A 24813-nucleotide genomic window follows, 5' to 3' on the forward strand; every position below is an offset into this window, starting at 1 on the left:
ATGATGGGGGTTTTCTCTGCCCTGATGGGAGTTTGACTTCTCTGCTGTGTGCTGATTGTGCACTTTTCCTAGGTATCTTGGTATCCTTGGATTTCCAAGACAAGAACAATCTTGACTTTTTATCCCTTCCGGCGAGCAGGTGACTAGAATCCTGTAGGAAGACTCTCTACTTCTTCTAGAAGTTTCAAGACTCACACGTGCCACTGTGCTCCCAGGCAGATGTCACTGTCCCTTATAAATAGGCTGCAGTCTCTCAGTTTTGTCACCGACCTTGAAGGCACCAATTACCTAGGGACTGATACCCTGACAAGTGTAGCTGGCCCCTCCAGAGGTTTCTAGAAATCACCTCAGAACATGACCTCTCCTCAGTATGCTCCTCACTACACCTTCCACCAGCTCAGACTCACTGCCCCTGACTCAAATTTACCTCACAACTAAGCTCCTCCCCTTTTTTCATTTAGGTCTCATTACTCAAGAGTTGGTTTTCTCTAAAGAGAATAACCCCAGTAAGCGAGTGTATGCAAATTTATGTTTTGTTGTGAGCAGCAGAGATAACCATATTCTCAACAGGCTTAAGAATACATGTTGTACAGATGGAAATATTCATACAATTGTGATCTGTGGTGACTAGGCACAGTGCGCCATATTAACATAAACCAATATAGTCCCAAATAGAAATGGGGGAAAAGGTAGAACATACAAAATTAGGTGAATTTGTATTCAAGGATTAGCAAAGCAGACATGAAAAAAGGTACAGGGTCCTGGATACAGGCACAGATCCAAGGATAAAGAATACTGGACTCAGGGTATGTCGCGGGCAGAGGAGGGGACGCCGCGCTCTCCCACTGCTCGGGTCCAGCCGCTGCTGCTGCGGCTGCCGCTGCTCGGTGGTGGCTCGAGCGGTGTGCCGGATCCCGGGGACTCGAGCGGCGCTCCTCGCCCGTGAGTGAAAGGGGTGTATTTGTGGTGGGGATTTGGTTATTGTCCGTGATGCCACCCACGGTTGTGGTGATTTTTGGTAACACCACCGCTGCTCTGTATGGGGATCCCGGGAGCGGTGACAGGGAGCAGCTGAGTTGTTAGTTCTCCCCTCCGTGGGTAGGGGTTGGTTGTTCCGGGGCCCAGTGATGGGGTGGAGGATGGGTGATGGCAGGCCGGTTTCGGGGCCTGGTGAGGTGCAGGGTCGCGGGGGCAGCGCTGTGCCGCACGGCACGGTGGTACTCACTCAGCCTGAGACGATGACACACAGTTCTCGGTAAAACACACGGCTGGAAAGATGGTTCCCACGGATGGCTGCTGTTACTTTTCCCCGGTAGTTAACGGTGACTGTCTCTTTCCCTGCACATAGTACTTCTGTTGGTTCCAATGGGTTCCCACCGGTAACCCGCTCACCGGCTTGGATATGAGCCGGAGGAGCCCCTCTTTGCCCGCAGGCGCTGGCCCTGAGAAACTGGTGCCTTGGCGGTGGCGGTGTCTCTCTCTGCTGGTTGGACTGTTGCCTTCAATCGGGACTTAGTTGTTTGGAAACCCGGAGGTCCCCTTCACTGACGGATTTGGCAAATTCACGGCGACTCCAAGCCTTGCCGGGGTCCGAAAGGCCCCTGCCAATGGTGCTGGCTTCTCCTTGTGTACCGGTCCGGTACCGCCGGGCCACCGCCCGTCCACGGTCCTTACGGCAACTCTGATAGGCCACTCCTGCAGACGGTCACCGCCGTCTGCTAACCTTGCTGTCTCTGTCCGGGGCACACACCCGGACGCTCTCCGCCAGTTGCTCTACTCCACTTCACTTTTACTCCTTGAACTTCCACTTCCCTAGCTTAACTCTACTCTTTTCCCGCCTCCAGGACTGTGAACTCCTCGGTGGGCGGGACCAACCGCCTGGCCCACCTCCTGGTGTGAACATCAGCCCCTGGAGGAAGGCAACAAGGATTTTTGGGTCTAGCTTTGATGTGCCTAACCGGGGTGTAGGGTGTGGTGGTGTCATTACCTGTGACCCCTGGCTTGTCCAGGGCGTCACAGGTACTTTGCCAAGTTGATTTTGTACTAAGTACAGTAGCACATTGTCCACAGACATTTTTTCAGGATACAAGGACATATTGTAGACACATGGTTCCAGATAGGATCTACAAGACACAGGCACATAGATAATGTCAGGTTTTTACAACAAGGGCTGTTTTCTTGGTATCGGCAAATCCAAAGGGTAGGTATTGGTTCAGATGCAAGCTGCAGGTACATATCTATGGTACAGTAAGTGAAGCAGAGAAACAACTCAGGACTCAGAGTGCAGGGTTAGGTTATGTGGCTCTAGACTGAGAACAGAGTCTAAAATTTAAGCTTAAGCAATCAGACCTGGCAAAACCCAAATCAGTATTTAATGAATGGATCCAGTCTTGGACTGGCTCACAGGGGAACAGGGGAATTTCCCAGAGGGTCACTGTGCTGGAGTGAGCCACTTCCTCCCACCCCCCCAATAGCAGCAGTTTTTGGCTCCATTACATTACTCACTATGTACAGAAAAAAACAGCATCTCATCATTCACTCAACTACCCAGTGCATTATTACAAAGTACAGATAAATGTGTGAATGAGGCTAGTTGACCGGTGGGTCCCCAGAGTCAGGGGTACTGGTGGGCCCTTGGCAGCTCAGTTTAGCATTGGATGTATCTATACCCCATTCCCTTCATCCTTACGCATTCCTGGGTTAATCTTCATGCATATTTGTCCTTTTTATAACCATACTATGTACCCATGTGAGAACTAAATCAATTTTTTGCATTTCTACATGCTGCAATTACTCTCTACAATGGACAATGGAAGAATAATAAACCTCTAGATTTTGGATCAGCAGAAAATGGCAAACTGTAGAAGTAGGCATATCAGTGTTCATTAAGAGACTAGAAGAATTGTTCCTATTCTACTATAGCTCTGAAATAAAATGTGTCCCCTTAATGAGGAATAAGGGATGGTTAAAGGATAGTTAGTGAATACAACTACATCCTTTAAGAATATATTCACACATAGGAGGTTTGGAACAGAATTTTTTGTGACTGAAAATCAGTTGCATTTTTCAGGAAAGTGGTTACTTTGGCTGCAAATGTAATTGAGGACTTGTGTTCCAGAGGATGGGGAATGCCAGAGAAAAATCTTGGAGGTGATTAGGTGAGGAATGTAAGAGAGCAAAAGACAGAAGGAGGTTTCGTGAGGACCATAGATTAAGTGTGGGAAGAAGATTAGTTTGGAGATATATAGGGGAGACAAATTATGGAGACTTTGCAAGTCGTTATTAGTAATTTAGACTATATATTCTGAGGGATTGGAAGCCACTGAATGGATTGGCACAGGGGAAAGTCAGAGCAGTAGAGGGGGAAAAGGTGGATTAATTAGACTGCAAAGTTATGGATGGACAGAGGAGCAAGAGTGTTAGTCAGGAGGCCACGGAGAAGGATATTGCAATGGTCAAGGTAAGAGATGATGAGGGTATGCACTAACATTTTAGTAGATTTGGGGTTGAGGAAAGGATGAATTCTAGAAATATTTTTGAGCTAGAGGTGGCAGGAGGTTATGAGAGTTGGACTTAAGGTTTGAAGGACAGCGCTGAGTCCAGGGTTACTCCAAGGCAGTGGATGTCCAGTACAGATGAAAGTGTGATGTTGTTTATGATGGGTTAAGATTTGTCAATATTAAATTTTAGGAAGCATGATGAAAATAAGGAGGATTTGGCTGATACTCTCTAGGATTCTAGACAACAGAGGGGTGACATCTAAGCCAGAAAGGTAGACTTGGGTGTCATCAGTGTATAGATTTTACTGGAAGCCATGGGCCCTTATGGGTTATCCCAAGCCTTGACGGACAGAGCGAGGGCAGGATGAGGAAGAAATATGCTACATAAGGATAAGGCTGCACATAAAACTTAGATAATAGTATAATGCCATAAGCATACCGAAAAATTTTGAAGCATACAATGAAAAATGCCACTTGCTAACTTGAAAGTGTGAATAATGAAATGCATACCTGCCATGAATATTAGGAAAAAGGAGATATTTAGCAATCGCATTGATCAATGTAGCTGAGCCCCAAAACCTCGTCAAGGTATATCTCTATATTGGGGTCCCTAGCTCTATGACCCTAAATGTGTGTCATCTCATTGCAATTAAAACTGCTGTGTGTGGAGAGGGGTAACCAAGGACTTGCTTATATCATCACCATCTCCTATATAAGCAAGTCCTTGGTTACCCCCTCTCCACACACAGCAGTTTTAATTGCAATGAGATTTACGATCTCCGATCTACATTTTGGCTGATCAGATCAGCCGTCATGTGCAGGGAATGATGCGTTGTATGTCGTAAAAGGGTTAAGTGAATTAGTAACTAATATTATTTATGTTAAATTAATTTCCAGTAAGTAGAATGTAAAATCACATTATATAAATCATATTTTTTTATTTTAAACATATTTAAAAAAAAATAACTGTTATTTTGTTTTTATTTTTTTATGTGACTAAATATAAAAAACCTGGAAATGTTTCAAGTTTAACAGAGTCCACTAGAGCAAACACAATCGCCTGATCTTTCCCAACAGCTTTGCTTCAAAGACTTAGCTAAATTCACTTAAATTAATGAGTCATCTTGATAACATCATAAGGAAATGGATTTAAGAAGCCATCATTTTCTGTAAACTCTTGTTCCTATTTTGACTATTAAAGGGGTTGTCTCAAGACTATTATTTACACCATATCTATAGGCTGATGGATAACTTATTGATCGCTGTGGTCGACAACTGGGCTGAAACAAGAAGAAGGCTCTGCTGATCCCAGCCTGTTTGAAGCGAAGATGCACATCCTTAATGAAGTGCTCAACTCAGCTGTAGATAGGGAACATCTTAGGGTACCGTCTCACTAAACGACATACCAACGATTCCGACCATGATACGACCTGGTCAGGATCGCTGGTGCGTCGCTACATGGTCACTGGTAAGCTGTCAATCAGGCAGATCTCACCAGCGACCAGCCACCAGCCACCAGCGACTCTGCGCTTGGTAACCAGGGTAAATATCGGGTAACTAAGCAAGGCGCTTTGCTTGGTTACCCGATATTTACCCTGGTTACCAGCGTACACCGCTTAGCTCTGGCTCCTTGCACACATAGCCAGGGTACACATCGGGTTACTAAGCAAAGCGCTTTGCTTAGTTACCCAATATTTACCCTGGTTACCAGCGTAAGTTGCTTACACAGAGTCGGTGCTCGTTGGTCTCCTGCTGTCAAACACGCATATGTGTGCTGCACAGTGGGAGACCAACGAGCAAAAACATGAACCAGAACAGTGTGTAACGATCAGCGATTTCACAGCAGGGGCCAGGTCGCTGCTTAGTGTCACACACAGCGAGATCGCTGATGAGGTCACGGGTATGTCAGAAAACCTGTGACTCAGCAGCGATCTCGCTATGTGAGAAGTACCCCTTACAGTCTTAGGACAATCCCTTTGACTTTTACACATTGCAGGAGCCATAATGTACGCACGTACTGCTGCATTGTTTGAATGGGTGATTCAAGCTACATGTATCTCTAATACTTCTATTTAGTTCTTGAAACTTAAAGATATTGTTCCCTACTTTTACATTAATGGCCTATCCTTAGGATAGGTCATCAATGTCTGATTGGCCAGGGCCTGAAGCCTGGCATCTCCACCGATCATCTATTCTCGGTGCTGGTGGCGGTAGCAGGCAGCCAGAAATGCTCAGTTTCGCAGCTGTTGTGTCTTCTGACACCGCGGCTCGGTACTACACATCCGCTTCCTATTCTAAACAATATTAGGCAGATGTGCAGTACCCGGCCGCGGCCACTATCAAAACACAGAGCAACTCCGGTACTGAGCATTTCCATCTGCCTGCTACCGCCACCGGCACCGAGAACAGCTGATCGACGGGGATGCCGGGTGTCGGACCCCGGCCAATCAGACATTGATGACTTATCCTAAGGATAGACCATCATTGTAAAACTATGGGACAACTCCTTTAAACTAAAAACATGATATATTTTATTTAAATAATATGTGAGGGCTAATTAATTCATGATTTAATATCAATGATCTTTTATGTCACTTGAAAAGTGTCTTATCAGGCCCTATATTACAAAAGGTGACAAATGAAGTAATCAGCCTTAAATAATACATTGTCTTTTCTTGATGGGATCTAATGTAATGTCTCTTGGTTACATTTTATTTCAAAACTGTGCAGAAAGAATCTGTCTTCTCTGTCAAGAAATGGGTGTTCTCACCAGGTCTTAACAAGCAAGAGGGAATGTCTCAGCTCTCTATAAGGGATCGCCGGATTGTTAGAGCAAAGCTTACAGACAGTAACAGAATTTGATAAATAATGTATTGTCTTTTGTCTTGCAGGAGCACTGGAGGAAGAGGCGCAATCAGATCAGCTGTGGAAAGCTTACATAGCAAATCTAATAGGTTTGTAAATGAGATTTTTTTTTGTTCATTTGTTTTGGCTGTGAGGCTGCTATTAATCTGCTGCAGTCCTAAAGTGTGATGCTCGCCTCAATGGAAACAGTTATCACTCAGTCCAATTCTCTACCTGTCTGTGCGCTTCTTCATTGCAACTTCATTTCCAATTGTGTCAAAATAGGAGAAGTAAAGTATGAGATAAAGCTACATTGTGTGGGAATTGTATCAGCAATGTGTATATTTAGAGTATTCAACAAATAAGTCTGCACTTCAATAAGCACCTGTTCTCAATGACATTATATCTTATGGCAGTGGTGCCCAACCTTTCTTATTGTGAGAGCCACATTCATCTCGGAGAGATGGTCGCGCGCCACATTGAGCTCCCCTCCTTCCAAAGTACAGACGCCATGAACCTGATGAAAAGATCGACAATGGTTCCCCACAAAAAATAATAGTGTAACCTTGTCCCTTGTGCCCCGTTCTCTTATGGGCAGTATACTTACATTCAGAAGTGCCTACTTTAACCCCATTCAGCTCCTTTATATCAAGCACATTCATCTCTCTATTACACCTAGCTCCAAGCACCCCTCTAAGGTTGGGGCCACACGAGGATTACTGCCATCCCCTCGCATTACATTCGGCTCACACTGGCAGTACAGCAGAGCCGAGTGTCATGCGAGTGTCCTTTCGACTGAGGCGAGTGTCCCTGCGACTGAGGTCCGATCAAGCGAGCGGACCTGAGCTGCGGGTATGGGCCGGCACTGAGGAGGGGCAGGCTGGTGCTGTGGAGGGGCGGATTAGCGCTGAGGAGGAGAGGGAGGGATTTATCTGCCTCTCTCCTCCGTAGCCGGCTATTGCCATTCTTGCCCTGCACTCGTGGTACACCGGTGTACCACGAGTGCAGTGAGATTTTTCTCTCGCCCCATAGACTTGAATGGGTGCAAGAGAAAACAGGATCACATTACAGTCGCAGCATGCTGCGATTGTTTTCTCGGTTCGATTAGGGCTGAGAAATAATCGCTCTTGTGTGCTGACACAGGCTAATATTGGTCCGAGAGGAATGTGATTTTTTATCGCACTTCACTCGCACCGATTTTCATACCGTGTCGCTTAGGCCTAACTGGGATTATCATTCTATCTCCAGCTTACAATAAATTTCTTTTCTCCTAGTGTATGAGCATTCATATTTGCTCTTCTGTGTGGGACTACTCATAAAAGTCAACATCCGGAGGCCTGCTCTTCATAGCTGTTTGTTAGGCTAGTTTCACACTTGCGTTGTTTTCCTTCAGTTAACGTATTCCGCTGCTTCCCATAGACTTGTATGGACGACGGATTGTGAGTGATAGACCTGTGTTGCTTCCGCTGGCCGACGCTGCGTTGCTTTCGCCGGGCGGAAGGAACTCAGCATGTAACATTTTTTGAGCAGCAGAATCCTTAGGATTTTGCTGCGCATGCTCTCTCTGGCTCCCTGAACACGTAACCAGGGTACACATTGGGTTACTAAGCAAAGCGCTTTGCCTAGTTACCCGATATTTACCCTGGCTACCTGTGCAAGGAGTCAGCGCTAAGTGGTGTACGCTGGTAACCAAGGTAAATATCGGGTAACCAAGCAAAATGCTTTGCTTAGTTACCCGATATTTACCCTGGCTACATGTGCAGGGAGCCTGACACTTCCCCGCTCGTCTCCGCCCCCTCCCGAACTCCACATGTACACATGCACGCGCGCACACACACACACACACACACACACACACACACACTCACACACTCACCTGTCCCGAGCCATGCAGTCCCTGCGGCCCTGACATCCTCAGCGACATGGCCCCGCTCGGCTCCACACACATTCCCGGCGGCTGAACGATCAGCTGATCACCTGGTGGCCGGCTGCTGTGAGCGATCAGCTGATCAACCGGCGACCGGCTGCTGTGAGCGATCAGCTGATCACCCGGTAGCCGGCTGGTGTGAGCGACCAGCTGAGCACCCGGCAGCCGGGTGATCAGCTGATCATTCACAATAGTCTGCCGCTAGTAAAACGGTAAAAAAAAAAAATGCAGATTCTGTTGTTTTGAATGATCCGTTGCATCCGTTGTGCCACTATATGCAACACATCCGTTGCATCTGTCACACAACGCAATACAACGGATGCCGTTCAACGCAAGTGTGAAACTAGCCTTAGACCTAGTACCAATGCACCAGGCTGTCAGACAGTCACAATCCACACATCATGGGCCTGCGAGCCACACGTAGCTCCTGAGCTACAGGTTGGGGACCCCTGCACTATGGTAGTAGGTTTCTAAAGTTGTACCTGTCTTAACTGTCCCTTGAACAATACAATTTAAGACAAAGTTATAGCTTATGTAAAGTTGTATGTTAAAAGGAACCAATAGCAGGTTTTTCCAATGTAAGGTAAAGGCAGTGCTATACTGGCACTAACATAGTGAATAAAATCATACCTTTCATTTTAAAATTGGATGTTTCATTGCAGAAAAAAACATTCATGAAGGTCCAGGGATTGGTGGATTCTTTGATTGACATGTGCAGCGGGGTGGGCCTTTGTGGGTTGGGTCCTCTGTGAAAACTCCTCCTCTGGCGTCCTCCCGGCTTGACCCTTTTATTTTTTTCTGCACTCAAGTCTCCAATCTGAAAAGTGAAAGTGTGATTTTAAAGGGAAGGTGTCGTCAAAAAAAAAAATTCAATAACTGAAAAAATGTAAAGTAATAATGTTTTAATGTTTTGGTTAAATATTATTTGTCTTTAATTGAGCAAAATATAAAAGAAAAACTAAAAAGTTTGATATTTTACACTGTTAAACACTAGGTGGAGCAGCTTCTGAAATCCTACAGAAATCCCACTGTAGAAAAAGCTCACATTACAGCTGCAGTAAAGTGGGCGGAGTCTGCTCTCCTGTGATTGATGTCACAGCTCCCTCTCCCAATTAGAGTGTTTACAACAGATAACAGAGAATGACATGTTGGTGGCCAAAAATGTCTAAAGTGTCACCAAGGACAGCAGGAGTATCACACAGGATGGGATTAGATACACAGCTCAGCAGACAGTATAACACAGGATAAAATTAGATACGCAGCCCTGCAGACAGTATCACACAGGAGAGGATTAGACACACAGCCCTGCAGACAGTATCACACAGGATAGGATTAGATACATGGCTCAGCAGGCAATATCACACAGGATAGGATTAGATACATGACTCAGCAGACAGTATCACACAAGATAGGATTAGATACACGGCTCAGCAGACAGTATCACACAGGATAGGATTAGATACACAGCTGTGCAGACAGTATCACACAGGATAGGATTAGTTAAACGGTTCAGCAGACAGTATCACACAGTAGGATTAGATACACAGCCCTGCAGACAGTATCACACAAGATCGGATTAGAAACGTGGCTCAGCAGACAGTATCACACAGGATAGGATTAGATACACAGCCCTGCAGACAGTATCACACAGGAGAGGATTAGATACATGGCTCAGCAGACAGTATCACACAGGATAGGATTAGATACATAGCTCAGCAGACAGTATCACACAGGAGAGGATTAGATACACAGCCCTGCAGACAGTATCACACAGGAGAGGATTAGATACATGGCTCAGCAGACAGTATCACACAGGATAGGATTAGATACATAGCTCAGCAGACAGTATCACACAGGATAGGATTAGATACACGGCTCAGCAGACAGTATCACACAGGAGGATTAGATACACACCCCTGCAGACAGTATCACAGGCAGGCAGCAGTAGCGGGGGCAGAGCGGGGGTGTCTTCGGAGACGGTAACGGCATGGGGAGGGTTCGGCGGTAGCAGTGGCGGGGGCTGGGGAGAGCGGAGGGAGGGGGTGTCATCGAAGACGGTAACTGCGGGGAGGAGGGCGGCAGTAACAGTAGCGGGGCAGAGCGGGGGCTGGGGAGAGCGGAGGGAGGGGGTGTCATCGGAGATGGTAAAGGGGCGAGGGGAGGGTTGGCGGCCCGTACTCACACATCCTGGCGGTTGACAGGGGTACAGTGGAACAAACAGCATACACTGTGAGCTCAACAATGATGGCGCTGATCTCCTCCCTCTGCTGTGATCTGGACAGCCGAGGGGGCGCGTCCAGGTCACAGCAGACGCCCACTGTAACGTTACTGATGGGGTCGGATCCCGACCACTGTTCTCTATGCACATGGGCTGCCATAAAGGAGTGTGCAATTGTCGTTACACACACAGCAAATCCAGCATGGCAGCCCCCAGTGCCTCCAGTAAAATTAGAATTAAATAAAAACGAAATAAGCAGCGATTTTCATTCTGTATTAAAAATACTTGATTTCATAATCACTATTTTTAATACAAAAATAAAAAAACACGTTACTTTACCATTAAGCACCATGCTAGTGCTAGTATGGCACTATCTTTACTTTATATTTGAAAATCCTGCTGTTAGATCCCTTTAAATACCCCTGAAGGAGTCATTGGGGCAGCCACTATCTTTGAGGAGTCATGTGAGCAATCCTTGTGCCTAAGAAGTCATGTGGGCAGTCCTCGTGTTTCACAAGTCATTCGGGCAGTCCTTGTGTTTCAGAAGTCATGTGGGCAGTCCTTGTCTCCTTGTATCTGATGAGTCATGTGTATAGTGCTTGTCTCTGAGAAGTCATGTGGACAGATCTTGTCTCTGAGGAGTTGTGTGGGCAATCCTTGTGTCTGAGGAGTCATATGGGCAATCCCTGTGTTTCAGAAGTCATGTGGGCAGTCCTTGTCTCCTTGTCTCTGAGGAATCATATGGGCAATCCTTGTGTCTGAGGAGTTACGCATGTTGTTCCATATAAACTGGAAACAAAGAAAAGATATCTTATACATTATATGTGGGATTGGAGTTGTTGATTTAACTCCTGGCTTTCCAGATTGGCGGTTTTGGAGGGCACAGTGGTCATATAATCCTAGGTTGACTAAGGTCCCACAAGCCAAGATGCTTCATTACAAGCCAGCTCTGGTGGCATCTGGAGGTGTATTGCTTTATCTGTATGCATTACATGTGCTGTGGTTTACAAGTTACCTATAATATGAGTTTACACCACGTGTGACAATTTATCAGCTCATTATCATTTTTAAATAGGACAATTCCCTGGGCAAAGTCAGATTAGGAATTGTTCAAACAGTACTGGGCATTCCTATTTATCATACATAATAGAAAATCCTTAATTCCTCACTATCCTGCACTTATCTATGTCATCATATTAAGATCAATAAACTCAAGTCAATCAGATATATACAGGTGAAGTATAAGATGCTTTGTTACCTGGCTTCTACATACTGCATGCTATGTCACCAACTCTTGACATAATGCCACTTGGTCACTTAGGTCAGGGGCCTATGACAATGTGTAACCACAGATTGAAGAAAATGTATATGTGGTGCCCCTGAGGCTTCAGTCGCCACAGAGTATTGCATCTGTCTTAGGGTGTAATGCTTATCCTGGGTAAAAGGAGGTAACCACTGGTTTTCACTTACAAAAATATTCACACAGAGATCTTACACAATACACTTACAAACATCTAGGTATGAGTCACCACTAAGGCCCTGTGCGCACGCTGCGGATTTTAGTGCAGAATTGCAGCGGATTTCGCTGAAGGAATGCTGCAGAAAATGTTTATAACCTTTCTGCAGTCATTCCCCAGCAAAACCTATGGGGATTAAAAAATGCTTGTCCCTGCGGGTTTTGCCGTGGGATTTCTGCGGCGGAATTAATGTGCATGTCACTTCTTTTCTGCAGGTAACTGCAGTTTTTGTCATAGATAATGGTAAAAAAAAAACACGCAGGGAACAACCTGAGGAAAAATTGCGGCAAAACTGCGGCAAAGCACGTTAAATCTGCATGCGGTATTCGGGTTTGCTGCAGCATTTTACCGCAGATGCGGTAATCTTTCAGAGGCTGCAGAATTTTCTTAAGAAAATTCCATTTTCTAGTGCGCACAGGGCCTTACACAGGAAACCAGGCAATCTAGAGAAGTCCACGTTACCAGGGCAACAGCCACTAACAGTCATCTCAAGGGTGGGGGCACTGAGTGAGGAAGAAACACACAAACAGATTCTAGTCAGATCAGCCTGGGACAGAGAAGAGAGCAGACAGCCTTGGGAGAGCAGCGTTTAACAGGCTGGTCCCAGGGACGGAAGATAGGTGGAAATTGTCCCGGGACCAGGGGCCACAACACCGTACTGAGTCTGCAAGAATGAGGGTATGTGCGCACGTTGCTTTTTACCTGCTTTTTACCTGCTTTTTTGCTGCTTTTTCTTCTGCGCTGTTTAATGCCACAATGGATGTGTTCTTCTATTCAAGCAAAGTCTATGGGAATTTGGGTTTCTTGTTCACACTATGTTGTTCAAAATGCTGCCTTTTTGTGGCAGAACTTTGGTCAAAAACTCAGCTTTGCAATGCAAAACCCAAATGGCAAAAACAATTGACATGTTGCTTCTTTGAAAAGCTGAGTTTTTGACCAAAGTTCTGCCTCAAAAAGGCAGCATTTTGAACAACATAGTGTGAACAAGAAACCCAAATTCCCATAGACTTTGCTTGAATAGAAGAACACATCCATTTTGGCATTAAACAGCGCAGAAGAAAAAGCAGCAAAAAAGCAGGTAAAAAGCAGGTAAAAAGCAACGTGCGCACATACCCTAAGACTGGAATAGGGTGAGAGGCATCGTGAGACAGAGAGAGGAGACATGGTAGCGGAGGTGGAGCCTAACTGTTCCCACAGTGCCAAGTTGGGGTGCAGAACCCTTGGTTGGGAAAAGCTTCATGGACTCCAACAAATCTGTAGGGGTTGGGAATTTCATGTCCAATCGCCCACCACCCACTTCCCTGGAACACAGTTACATATAAGATCCGGGGTTGGGTTTACAGCCAGGCCACACAGCGAGGACCCGCGTCACCTGCACAAGGGACGTTACACTTAACATGAACAGTGGGATCCCCAAGTTACTTCAAGTCACAGGGATCCACAACAAAGCGCAAGGAGGAAGGTCTCACACATTTCCACAGACACCGGTGATTGCCTCTGATTCACCCGGGACTGGCTGGAGTCCATCCATGGCGGCGGGAAGCGGCACCTCCAGGGACCTTTAAGAACTGTGAGTAAAAAGAACTTTGAACCGCAGCCCCGGTGTTGTCCTTGTCATTTTCGGCGCCGCTGCCCCACGCTTTGGCGCCATCAGCCGTCCCCATCGCCCTCATCCTCCATGGGGCTCGCTCCACCTGTGGGAAGCTGGACTATCTAAGCTGCGTTACATCAGCCCCGGTAGAGAGTTACATCTCTCAGCTGTGGCTAGTCCCTGGCCACGCACCACGGGTGGTGCTGCAAAGCATCCCCCATTCCCATCTAACACCACCCCTGGAAGAGAAAAAGTCGCAAGAAGGGTCGGCGGCGGAGGAGGCCAAGACCCCAGTCACCACTGCAACCCAATATTTTTCAAATCATATACAAAACTGATACTTTTATTCTTTTACATTTATTTTGATGCATTTACTTTTTGTCAGTGCTGATGACTATAAGACTACACAGTATTTCTTCATAAAAATATCATAACAACCATTGTGTGCCATGTCTTTTCCATGTATGTTATTACAGCTTTCATAATACTTATCTCTAAAACACAATTATTGTAAGATTGATTTGTATCTATTGTCCCCCTTTTACAATAGAGTGCGACGAATGCAGAAATAAAAGGCCATCACCATTTCACCTTTTCAGTAAATCTTACATTATATGCAATTGGACTGTCTGCGCAATCTATTGTACATAAGCTGAAAAATATAATGTCTTAGCTGTTCGTTAGTTGGATTTAGACCTTCTTATCCTTACACCACGCTCTCTGCACTGTCTGACCTGCATCTGATATCCCCTGAAGCCTTACACAACCTCTTCACAGATTCTCTATGTCTGGCAGATACAGATGCTCAGACACAGGACTTGTTGTTCTTTAAATAAAGATTAGGACACCGCTCATGGTGCAGCTTAGTTTTTTCTGCTGTCTGCCTGCAGTAGAAAATGGTTAATGTTTTCCATGCAGACGAGCCATTAGAGACTAGGACTGCCTTGTGTATGCTGGAGGTACAACAGCCACCTCTGGTGTGTAATGTATTTTTTATTAATTTACTTCTGTTATTTTTATTGGCACCATTTTAGGCCTCTTTCACAAGTCCGTGAAAAACAACGCACGTTTTTCACGGACGTGTCAGAGGTGCATTTTGCCCTCCGTGACCCATTTTTATGGGCTACGTGTGTTCTCTGTGTGTTATCCGTGATAACACACGGAGAACGGGAACTTTCTACTCACCTGTCCCTGGTGTCGCTGTCCGTGGTGCTGATTTTTGGTCTCCGGTCCTGCCGACTCCCCGCTGCTGCTGCTTCCGGCTGCAGCAAGTGACAGCAGCGGCAGAGACAGGAGGGCTGGAGAAGGTGAGTAAAGGTTTGTTTTTTTTTCTCACAGACACATGTCTTCTCTCCGATGCGTGTCACACTGAACACATCCGTGTGGTCCGTGTGTGTTACGTGTGACACGTTTGCGTTCCGTGTGACACCGGTGATGCCGGAGAGAAAATGGACATGTCGGCGTGAGAAACACACGGACACACGTAAGTACGGAACGGACACACGTTCCGTACGCAAATACTTACGTGTGTCCGACACCATAGGAATACCTAGGTCTACGTGTGTACGTGTCTCCGGTACGTGAGAAAACTGCCAAACACATACCAGAGGCACGTGCGTGTGAAAGAGGCCTTAGGGTGTACATACATAATTGCCAGACCTCCCAGAATGTCTGAGAGAGTCGCATAAAATTGCAGAGCTCTCTAAGACCTCTCTCCAAGAGAGAAGGTAAATTCATCAGGATGTGAGTTTTTATAATATCCTTATCCCTCTTCATTCTACATTTCTCTAAATTTCCAGGTGACACCACAGACATTAAAAATAAGGTGCCATAAAAAAAAGTATTAATGTTCCATTTTTTTTAAATATTATGTTTTTCTTTAATTCTGTAAAATATGAAACATAATTTAAAAATTCTTGATATTTTCCACTTTTAAACACTAGGGGGAGCAGCTGCTGAAATTTGCCATGAAAACCTAGTTACTGCTAGTTCACATTACGGCTGCAGTAAAGGTGGGCGGGGTCTTCTCACATGTATGAGGTCTTCTCCCCTCCCCTTCTGGGGTCTGCAAAAGGATACGGGAGAATAATATTTATAATCACGGTGGAGACATATTGGTGACTACAATTTTCTACTGAGGTGAGTGTCAGTGAAGATGGCTGGCAGCCCCGATTCTGGTAGTTGGTTCTGTACACCGTATCATATGCTGAGGAACATATGCGGTTTGTATTACGTATGATGGGATTTAATACAGGGCTTAGTGTTGTGTATCACAAATGATAGGAGCAATATTGTAATCTAGTGTGATCCCTGCTCCATCCATGTTTACAGGCGCAGTAGTGTAATGTGTGACACCACTCACATGGGTCTCTGCAGCCTGTACCACATCATGTGCATTAGATAGTCAGCACTGCAGACTGTATCGCGCATGATGAGCATTAGATACTCTGCTCAGTGTTGTATCACATGTGATGGGACTTAAGGATGCTTTACACGAGACGACGGATCGTGTGATGCATCGTCGGGGTCACGGTTTTTGTGACGCACATCCGGCATCATACACGACGTCGTCTCGTGTGAAACCTCTGAGCGACGCAGTATCGCTCACAAATCGTGAGTCGCGTACTCGTCACTCAGTTTAATAATATCGTTTATTTTTACTTGTGCCAGTTGTTCATCGTTCCCGTGGCAGCACACGTCGCTCCGTGTGACACTACGGGAGCGATGAACTCTGCTTACCTGCGTCCCACGGCTCCCGCCGGTTTTACGGAAGGAAGGTGGTGGGCGGGTTGTTTACATCCCACTCATCTCCGCCCCTCCGCTGCTATTGGACGGCGGCTGTGTGACGTCGCTGTGATGCCGAACGTCCCTCCCCATTCAGGAAGTGGACGTTCGCCGCTCACAGCGAGGTCGCTCAGCAGGTAAGTACGTGTGATGGGGGTTTCACGACTTTGTGTGACACGGGCAGCGATTTGTCCGTGACGCACAAACGACGGGGGCGGGTATGATCGATTGTGAAATCGCACAATCAGTCGTCCCGTGTAAAGCAGGCTTTAGATACACAGATTTTGGTTGTATCACATATGATAGTATTAGATACGTGATTGTTTCTTGTATTGCACATGATGGCATTAGGTACATGGCTCTGGATTGTATCACATATGGTGGCATTAGATACATGGCTCTAGGTTGTATCAAACACAATGGGCATTAGATAAATGGCTCTGCTTTGTCAATATAAGCCAATTTCAGAGACTTAAGACACTGACATAGCAGAGCATCGGCGCTTAGAACACAGCAACGTGATGATTACACTACTGTGTATACCGGTGTCTGTGGTGGTGAGCGGTGATCAGCTGTCTAGTATTGAACTATTGAGGTTAGGTTGCTGATCATCGCTCACTCGCCACTAATACTCACTGCATCTTGGATCGCTGCATTCCGGCATCTCCTGTCACTGCTCGTGCTGAGCACTATGTGCGTTGACAGGGGGAAATAGGAATAGCAAAGAGTATAGGGGGAGTTCTGTACCTAACTAACTGGTTAGGAGCTTGAAGAAATTAGGTCTAGTCTGGGATTTGTATAAAAGGGGGTCTATGGTATAGGCCAGTCTGCTCTGGGGTCTGCATGAATAGGGGTCTGGTCATGAGTCCGTATATAGTGGATAGACATAAAGCGGAGTCTGGTCTGGGGTCTATGTAAAATGGGGGGGTATGGTCTGGGCTTTGTATAAATAGAGGGCATGCCAGATGTTTTAATAAGGTGGAACTGTATAAAAAATAGTCTAGTCTAGAGTCTTTCATAGCTGAGATATCTCTGGCCACATAACTGATATTAGAGAAGCAGCTGAGCAATGCTAATTGTGTACCACCCCTAAAATAAACAGCATAGCCCAGTCTGGATACAGTTACACCCGTCTCGGCTATAAAATGCTCAGATGGGAATAATCTGGCAACTGCTTCAAATTCTTTATCTCCTACATAAATGTGCAAAGCATAAGGCCAAAAATTATTGTGGCTACATATATCGTGTGACTCATGGGTTGTAGAGAGAAAGGAAATTTAAGCCTAAGCCATTGTGAGGACAAAGCTACATTACTGTCAGATGCCTAGTTGGGATGACTTTGACCCAGTGGGCTTTTATGGATTTGACATTGGGCTAAACTGAGATGTGAAATCTAACCACTCAGGAGTAGAATCTAACCACTCAGGAGTAGAGTTGAGCGCGGTTCGCGGTTCGAGGTTCTCCAGTTCACGACTCGAGTCATTTTGGGGGCTGTTCTAGATCGAACTAGAACTCGAGCTTTTTGCTAAAGTGCGATAGTTCTAGATACGTTCGAGAACGGTTCTAGCAGCAAAAAGCAGGGCTTTTTACAGGTACAGTGTGCACGAGCCATCGCTGGCAGCCTGCCAGAAGCTGGTAACCAAGATAAACATCGGGTATCCAAGCAAAGCGCTTTGGTTAGTAACCCGATGTTTATCCTAGTTAAGTGCAGGAAGCCCACACTTCCCCGCTCAGCTCACTCCTCCGCCCCCTCCTGCACGCGGCATGTACACACACACACACACACACTCACACTCACCTGTCCCCAGCCAAGCAGTCCACGACACTGACGTCCTCAGCGCCACCCACTTCGCACTCCGCCGCCAGCACACATGGCTCCGCCCACCTGCACTCTGCACACATGGTCCCGCTCGGCTTACCTGCGGTGATGAAGTCCCGACCTCAGCGCTGTCACTGTCCTCCATGGCCGCCGCTTGTCACATCACCTTCTCTCGCTTCCGACCCGAGACTGACTAGCGGTGACGTCACGGGCCTCTCGCGATACTTGGCTGTGAAGGCGGCGGTCATTGAACTCAGTGACAGGTGCTGTCAGCAGTGCAGGAGATCAGCGCAGGTAATGTACCTCGCTGACAGCAGCACTTGTCATCCCCTGCAGTGACCTGGGCTGACCCATTGATGTTAGCTCAGGTCACTGCACTGCTCTCCCAGCCAATGGGGAACATCCTGCTCTTCATTGACTGGGACAGTGTGGATCGTCATGGCAACCACTTGGATTACACCAGACCTGGATTTGTTTTTCTTTCTAATAAATTGGTTAAAGAGGGAATGTATTGGGGGAGTGTTTTTTCCAAATAAAAATGTGTTTGTCGTCTATTTTTTTTTATTACTGACTGGGTTGGTGATGTCGGGTATCTGATAGACGCCTGACCTCACCAACCCCAGGGCTTGATGCCAGGTGACATTACACATCTGGTATTAACCCCATATATAACCCCGTTTGCCACTGCACCAGGGCACGGGATGAGCTGGGGCGAAGCACAAGGATTGGCACATCTAATGGATGCGCCACTTCTGGGGTGGCTGCGGCCTGCTATTTTTAGGCTGGGGAGAGTCCAATAACCATGGACCTCCCTAGTCTGAGAATATCAGACCCCAGCTGTCTGCTTTACCTTGGCTGGTGATCCAATTTTGGGGGGACCCCTACGTGTTTTTTTTTTTAATTCTTTATTTAATTTAAAATAACAGCGTGGGGTGCCCTCAGTTTTGGATTACCAGCCAAGGTGAGGCTGCCAGCTGTGGTCTGCAGGCTGCAGCCGTCTGCTTTACCCTAGCTGGCTACAAAAGTAGGGGGAACCCTACGTCATTTTTTTTTCAATTTTTTTGGCTAAATACAAAGCTAAGCACCCCTTAGTGCCACATGAAAGGCACCAAAGGGTGCAAAATTACAAAATGCAGGAGAGTGGGACATTATGTGTCTTTCTGCCATTATTATGATAGAAAAGACTGATATGAAGTGCACAAGCACAGAAAAATCAGCAGAGCGCTCTACGCTGTGAAAAGCAGTAGAAAATGGCACTGGAGTGAACATGTGACTGCCTCATGTAGGATGAAGCTATGGATCCTGGGTAAATTTATGTATTTTCCCTCTTTCAGTTTTTTTCCAGTACACAAAAAAAACGGAAGGCACACGGATGACAAACAGATGACATACGGACCGTCTACGGAACGGAAACGGATGCCACACGGATGCACCCGTGAAAAAAAACGGACTGTTTTTTGCAGACCGCAAAAATGGATCGGTCGTGTTAATGTAGCCTTATTCTGATCTGCCGTTTATAAACAGCAGGCAGAAATAAGTGAATAACGCCCCCCAGCGTCAGAAAATCTCCGGGGTTTCAGGGCTAGCTGAGACCCTGGAGATCATGATTCAGGACGGTTTTTCCGGTCCCCGCTCACGTGATCACAGGTATACACCGTACACCGATGATCACGTTACAGTAAATGACAGTGCCGGTAAAAAATTATTTATCTCCCATCTGGCATGAACAAACATGATAAATCTCCTCCCCGGTCCCCCGTTGTCGCCAAAGTGCCCCCCTGATGCCCTCCCAGAAATCCAAGATGGCCGCGCTCACAGCAGCGCGCCGGCCGCATTCACCCTACTCCTCTGATTTATGTCGCATGTGCCATGACACATGCGACAGAAAACTCCTCCCCAGGCCCTGCCAGGTCACCCCCTATAACCCCACCGGTGTTCCCAGGTGTCCCACGGTACCTGTGCAGCGTTGATCCCCCCACGGCCCTCTCCTTCACAATAGACGCTGCTGCATGCACAGAGCGGCTGTCAGCTCAGCTTCCTGTGTTCAGACACAGTGAGTGGTGGTTATGCATCTGTAAGCTAAATGGGCGGCACGGTGGCTCAGTGGTTAGCACTGCAGTCTTGCAGCGCTGAGGTCCTGGGTTCAATTCTCACCAAGGACACCATCTGCAAGGAGTTTGTATGTTCTACCCGTGTTTGCGTGGTTTTCCTCCAGGTACTCCGGTTTCTTCCCACACTCCAAAGACATACAGCGCTATGGAATTAATAACGCTATATAAATGAATAAATTATTATTATTACTGCAATGCCCTGCTCATGAGGTAAGGAACATAGTTGATCAGGAGAGCTATATACTACATTTCCAAATGGAGGGATTTGCTTTTATAGTTTCCCTGCTGAACGACTACCAAACATGAGAGTCCGTTATACGCCACAAGAAAACACATCTAAATAGCGAGCTCTTTTGTTAAGTATTCATTCAGCTGGATAACTGGACTTAAAGGGGTATTCCATCTCCAAGATCCTATCCCCAATATATAGTAGGTGGAATAGCAATAATATCAGCAAATACCAATATTTGGAAATGTAGAATAGGTCTCCTGATTAGGCATGCCCTTACCTCATGAGCAGGGCATTGCAGCTTTGGTAGCAACCATTATGACATGGACTCTGCTGCTGTGGACCCGGGGAGAGTGAGTGCAGATTCATTGCACCCACACTCCTCACATGAAGGGTCTGCACTCCTAGAAAATGGGGGATACGTTCCCTGAGTGTCTCCCCCCATATTCTGGAGGGTCCAGAGTCGTCGTGGGACCCCTTTATTTTTTTTCTTACAATAAATTGGTGAAAGAGGAAATGTTTTGGGGACTGATTTTTCAAATAAATTTCTTTTGTCGATTTTTTTTTTCTTAGTACTGACAGTTTATGATGTTGGGTATCTAATAGACGCCATGACATCACAAACTGCTGGGCTTGATCTCAGGTGACTTTACAGCTAGTATCAACCCAATTTATTACCCCGTTTGCCACTGCACCAGGGCACGGGATGAGCTGGGGTGAAGCGCCAGGATTGGCGCATCTAGTGGATGCGCCACGTCTGGGGTGCCTGCGGCCTGCTATTTTTAGGCTGTGAAGGCCCAATAACTATGGACCTTCCCACCCTGAGAATACCAGACCACAGCTGTCTGCTTTACTTTGGCTGGTGATCCAATTTGGGGGGGGACCCTACTTTTTTTGTGTAATTATTAATATTTATAAAATAATTATAAATAAAGAGCCTGGGGGGACACATTGGATCATATTGGATCCCCAACCACGGTAAAGCTGCCAGCTGTGGTTTTCAGGCTACAGCCGTCTGCTTTACCCTAGCTGGCTATCAAAAATGGGGGGACCCAACGTCATTTTTTTTTAACTATTTTTTAAATAGAAAAAATTAATGGGCTTCCCTGTATTTTGATTGCCAACCAAGGTAACGGCAGGCAGATGGGGGTGGCAACCCATAGCTGTCTGCTTTATCTGCGCTGAGAATCAAAAATACCGCGGAGCGCTACGTCATTTTTTTTAAAGATTTATTTTTACAGCACTGTGATGTCCAGCAATCAAAATACAGGGAAGCCCATTTTGTTTTTAGTTATTTAAATAAATAATTAAAAAAAATATATATGGGCTCCCGCTGCATTTTTTGTATTGCTAGCTAAGGGTAATCCAAGCAGCTACTGGCTGCTAACCCCCACTGCTTGGTGTTACCTTCACTGGCAATGGAAAATCCAGGGAAGCATTTTTTATTTTTTTTGCCAAAAAACTACAAAAAAAGGACGTGAGCTTCGCCATATTTTTGTATGCTAGCCAGGTATAGCAGGCAGGTGCTGGAAGAGTTGGATACAGCGCCAGAAGGTGGCGCTTCTATGAAAGTGCCATTTTCTGAGGCAGTTGCAGACTGCAATTCACAGCAGTGGGGCCCAGAAAGCTCAGGCCAACCTGTGCTGCGGATTCCAATCCCCAGCTGCCTAGTTGTACCTGGCTGGACACAAGAATGGGGCGAAGCCTACGTCATTTGTTTTCTAATTATTTCATGAAATTCATGAAATAATAAAAAAGGGCTTCCCTTTATTTTTGGTTCCCAGCCGGGTACAAATAGGCAACTGGGAGTTGGGGGCAGCCGTACCTGCCTGCTGTACCTGGCTAGCATACAAAAATATGGCGAAGCCCACATAATTTTTTCAGGGGGCAAAAAACTTCTGCATACAGTCCTGGATGGAGTATGCTGAGCCTTGTAGTTCTGCAACTGCTGTCTGTCTGTATGGAGAAGAGCAGTCAGCAGCTACAGAACTACAAGGCTCAGCATACTCCTTCCAGGACTGTATGCAGAGGTTTTTTGCCCACCAAAAAAATGACGTGGGCTTCGCCATATTTTTGTATGCTAGCCAGGTACAGCAGGCAGCCACGGGCTGCCTCCAACCCCCAGTTGCCTATTTGTACCCGGCTGGGAACCAAAAATATAGGGAAGCCTGTTTTTTTTAATTATTTCACTTATTTCATGAAATAATTAAAAAACAAATGACGTGGGCTTTGCCCCATTTTTGTGTCCAGCCAGGTACAACTAGGCAGCTGGGGATTGGAATCCGCAGCCCAGGTTAGCCCGAGGTTTCTTGGTGCCTATGCTGCGAATTGCAGTCCGCAGCCGCCCCAGAAAATGGCGCTTTCATAGAAGCGCCATTATCTGGCGCTGTATCCAACTCTTCCAACAGCCCTGAAGCCGGGTGGCTTGTTGGGTAATAATGAGTTAATACTAGCTTTGTTTTACTAGCTAGTATTAAGCCAGAGATTCTTAATGTCAGGCACGTTTGACCCGGCCATTAAGAATTTCCAATAAAAGGTTAAAAAAAAAGACACCACACAGAGAAAAAATACTTTAATAGAAATAAATACACAGACACATTAGAGACTCCATCTTTATTACCCCCTGTCAGCCCTCCACGATCCATGGTCTTCTGTCTTTCTCGTTCAACAAATGCAGCTCTGCTCCATCACTGCTGCATGGGGGAAGATGCTGCTTCCCGTGCAGCCTTCACTCCGTGAGAGTTCAGTGCTGCTGGCTGTTAGCGGTAACAGCGGTAACGTTGACAGACGCGTTACCATAGCAACGGTGCTCCGTCATGTGATTCCTGGAGCCGCGGTTAGCGGTGACGTCACCGCTAACTGCGTTGCTATGGCAACGATGATCTCCGTTAATGACCGGCTGTGTCAGCCGGTCCCTAACGGAATGGGGAGTCGACCGTGTGCTAGAGCATGTCGCCGGTACACGGCGATACACAAATGTGCACCGTGTACCGGAGAGTGCAATGACAGGACCTAGGACAGGACATGACGTCAAAGCCATGTGACCAGTCTGTAGCCAATGAGATAATAGCCACGTGACTGGTCACATGGCTATTTTGACGTCACGATAGGTCCTGCATCACTGCTGGCAGTGCTGGTCACCGGGAGGATTCAGCGATCATCAAATGGAATAGCGGCAGGAGACAGAGTGCAGGAGGGATCGCGGGGACCGGTAAGTGTTATGGCAATGTTTATTAACTGTATGTGTACATTTATAATGCATTTTTATGCGTTTGTGATTGCCTCCCATTATATCCTATTGGTTCGAGTTCGGTTCGTCGAACTGAACTCGAACGAGACCTCCGTTCGACGAACCGAACTCGAGCCGAACCACGGCCGGTTCGCTCATCTCTACTCAGGAGTAGAATCTAACCACTGAGGAGTGGAATCGAACCATTGAGAAGCGGAATCTAACAATTGAGGAGCGGAATCTAACCACTGAGGTGTGGAATCTAACCATTGAGGAGTGGAATCTAACCATTGAGGAGTGGAATCTAACCATTGAGGAGTGGAATCTAACCATTGAGGAGTGGAATCTAACCATTGAGGAGTGGAATCTAACCATTGAGGAGTGGAATCTAACCACTGAGGAGTAGAATCTAACCATTGAGGAGTGGAATATAACCATTGAGGAGCGGAATATAACCATTGAGGAGCGGAATATAACCATTGAGGAGCGGAATATATAACCATTGAGGAGCGGAATATATAACCACTGAGGAGCGGAATCTAACCACTGAGGAGCGGAATCTAACCACTCAGGAGCGGAATCTAACCACTCAGGAGCGGAATCTAACCACTCAGGAGCGGAATCTAACCACTCAGGAGCGGAATCTAACCACTCAGGAGCGGAATCTAACCACTCAGGAGCGGAATCTAACCACTCAGGAGCGGAATCTAACCACTCAGGAGCGGAATCTAACCACTCAGGAGCGGAATCTAACCACTCAGGAGCGGAATCTAACCACTCAGGAGCGGAATCTAACCACTGAGGAGCCGAATCTAACCACTGAGGAGCCGAATCTAACCACTGAGGAGCCGAATCTAACCACTCAGGAGCGGAATCTAACCACTCAGGAGCGGAATCTAACCACTCAGGAGTGGAATCTAACCACTGAGGAGTGGAATCTAACCATTGAGGAGTAGAATCTAACCACTGAGGAGCGGAATCAAACCATTGAGGAGTGGAATCTAACCATTGAAGAGTGGAATCTAACCACTGAGAAGTGGAATC

At 46.5% G+C, this 24813-nt stretch overlaps 1 protein-coding gene across 2 annotated transcripts in view; it reads left to right on the forward strand.

Moving 5' to 3' along the window:
- Nucleotides 1-24813, forward strand: part of ST8SIA2 (ST8 alpha-N-acetyl-neuraminide alpha-2,8-sialyltransferase 2) — a 414076-nt gene that overhangs the window by 200098 nt on the left and 189165 nt on the right. For both annotated transcript variants that reach the window (XM_075342826.1, XM_075342827.1), the window contains exon 2: nucleotides 6392-6454. In XM_075342826.1, the coding sequence (XP_075198941.1) occupies nucleotides 6392-6454 (63 nt within the window). The remainder of the gene's footprint in view (nucleotides 1-6391; nucleotides 6455-24813) is intronic.

The sequence above is a fragment of the Anomaloglossus baeobatrachus genome, chromosome 4, assembly GCF_048569485.1.
Source record: "Anomaloglossus baeobatrachus isolate aAnoBae1 chromosome 4, aAnoBae1.hap1, whole genome shotgun sequence".
In the NCBI taxonomy this organism is placed as follows: Eukaryota; Metazoa; Chordata; class Amphibia; order Anura; family Aromobatidae; genus Anomaloglossus; species Anomaloglossus baeobatrachus.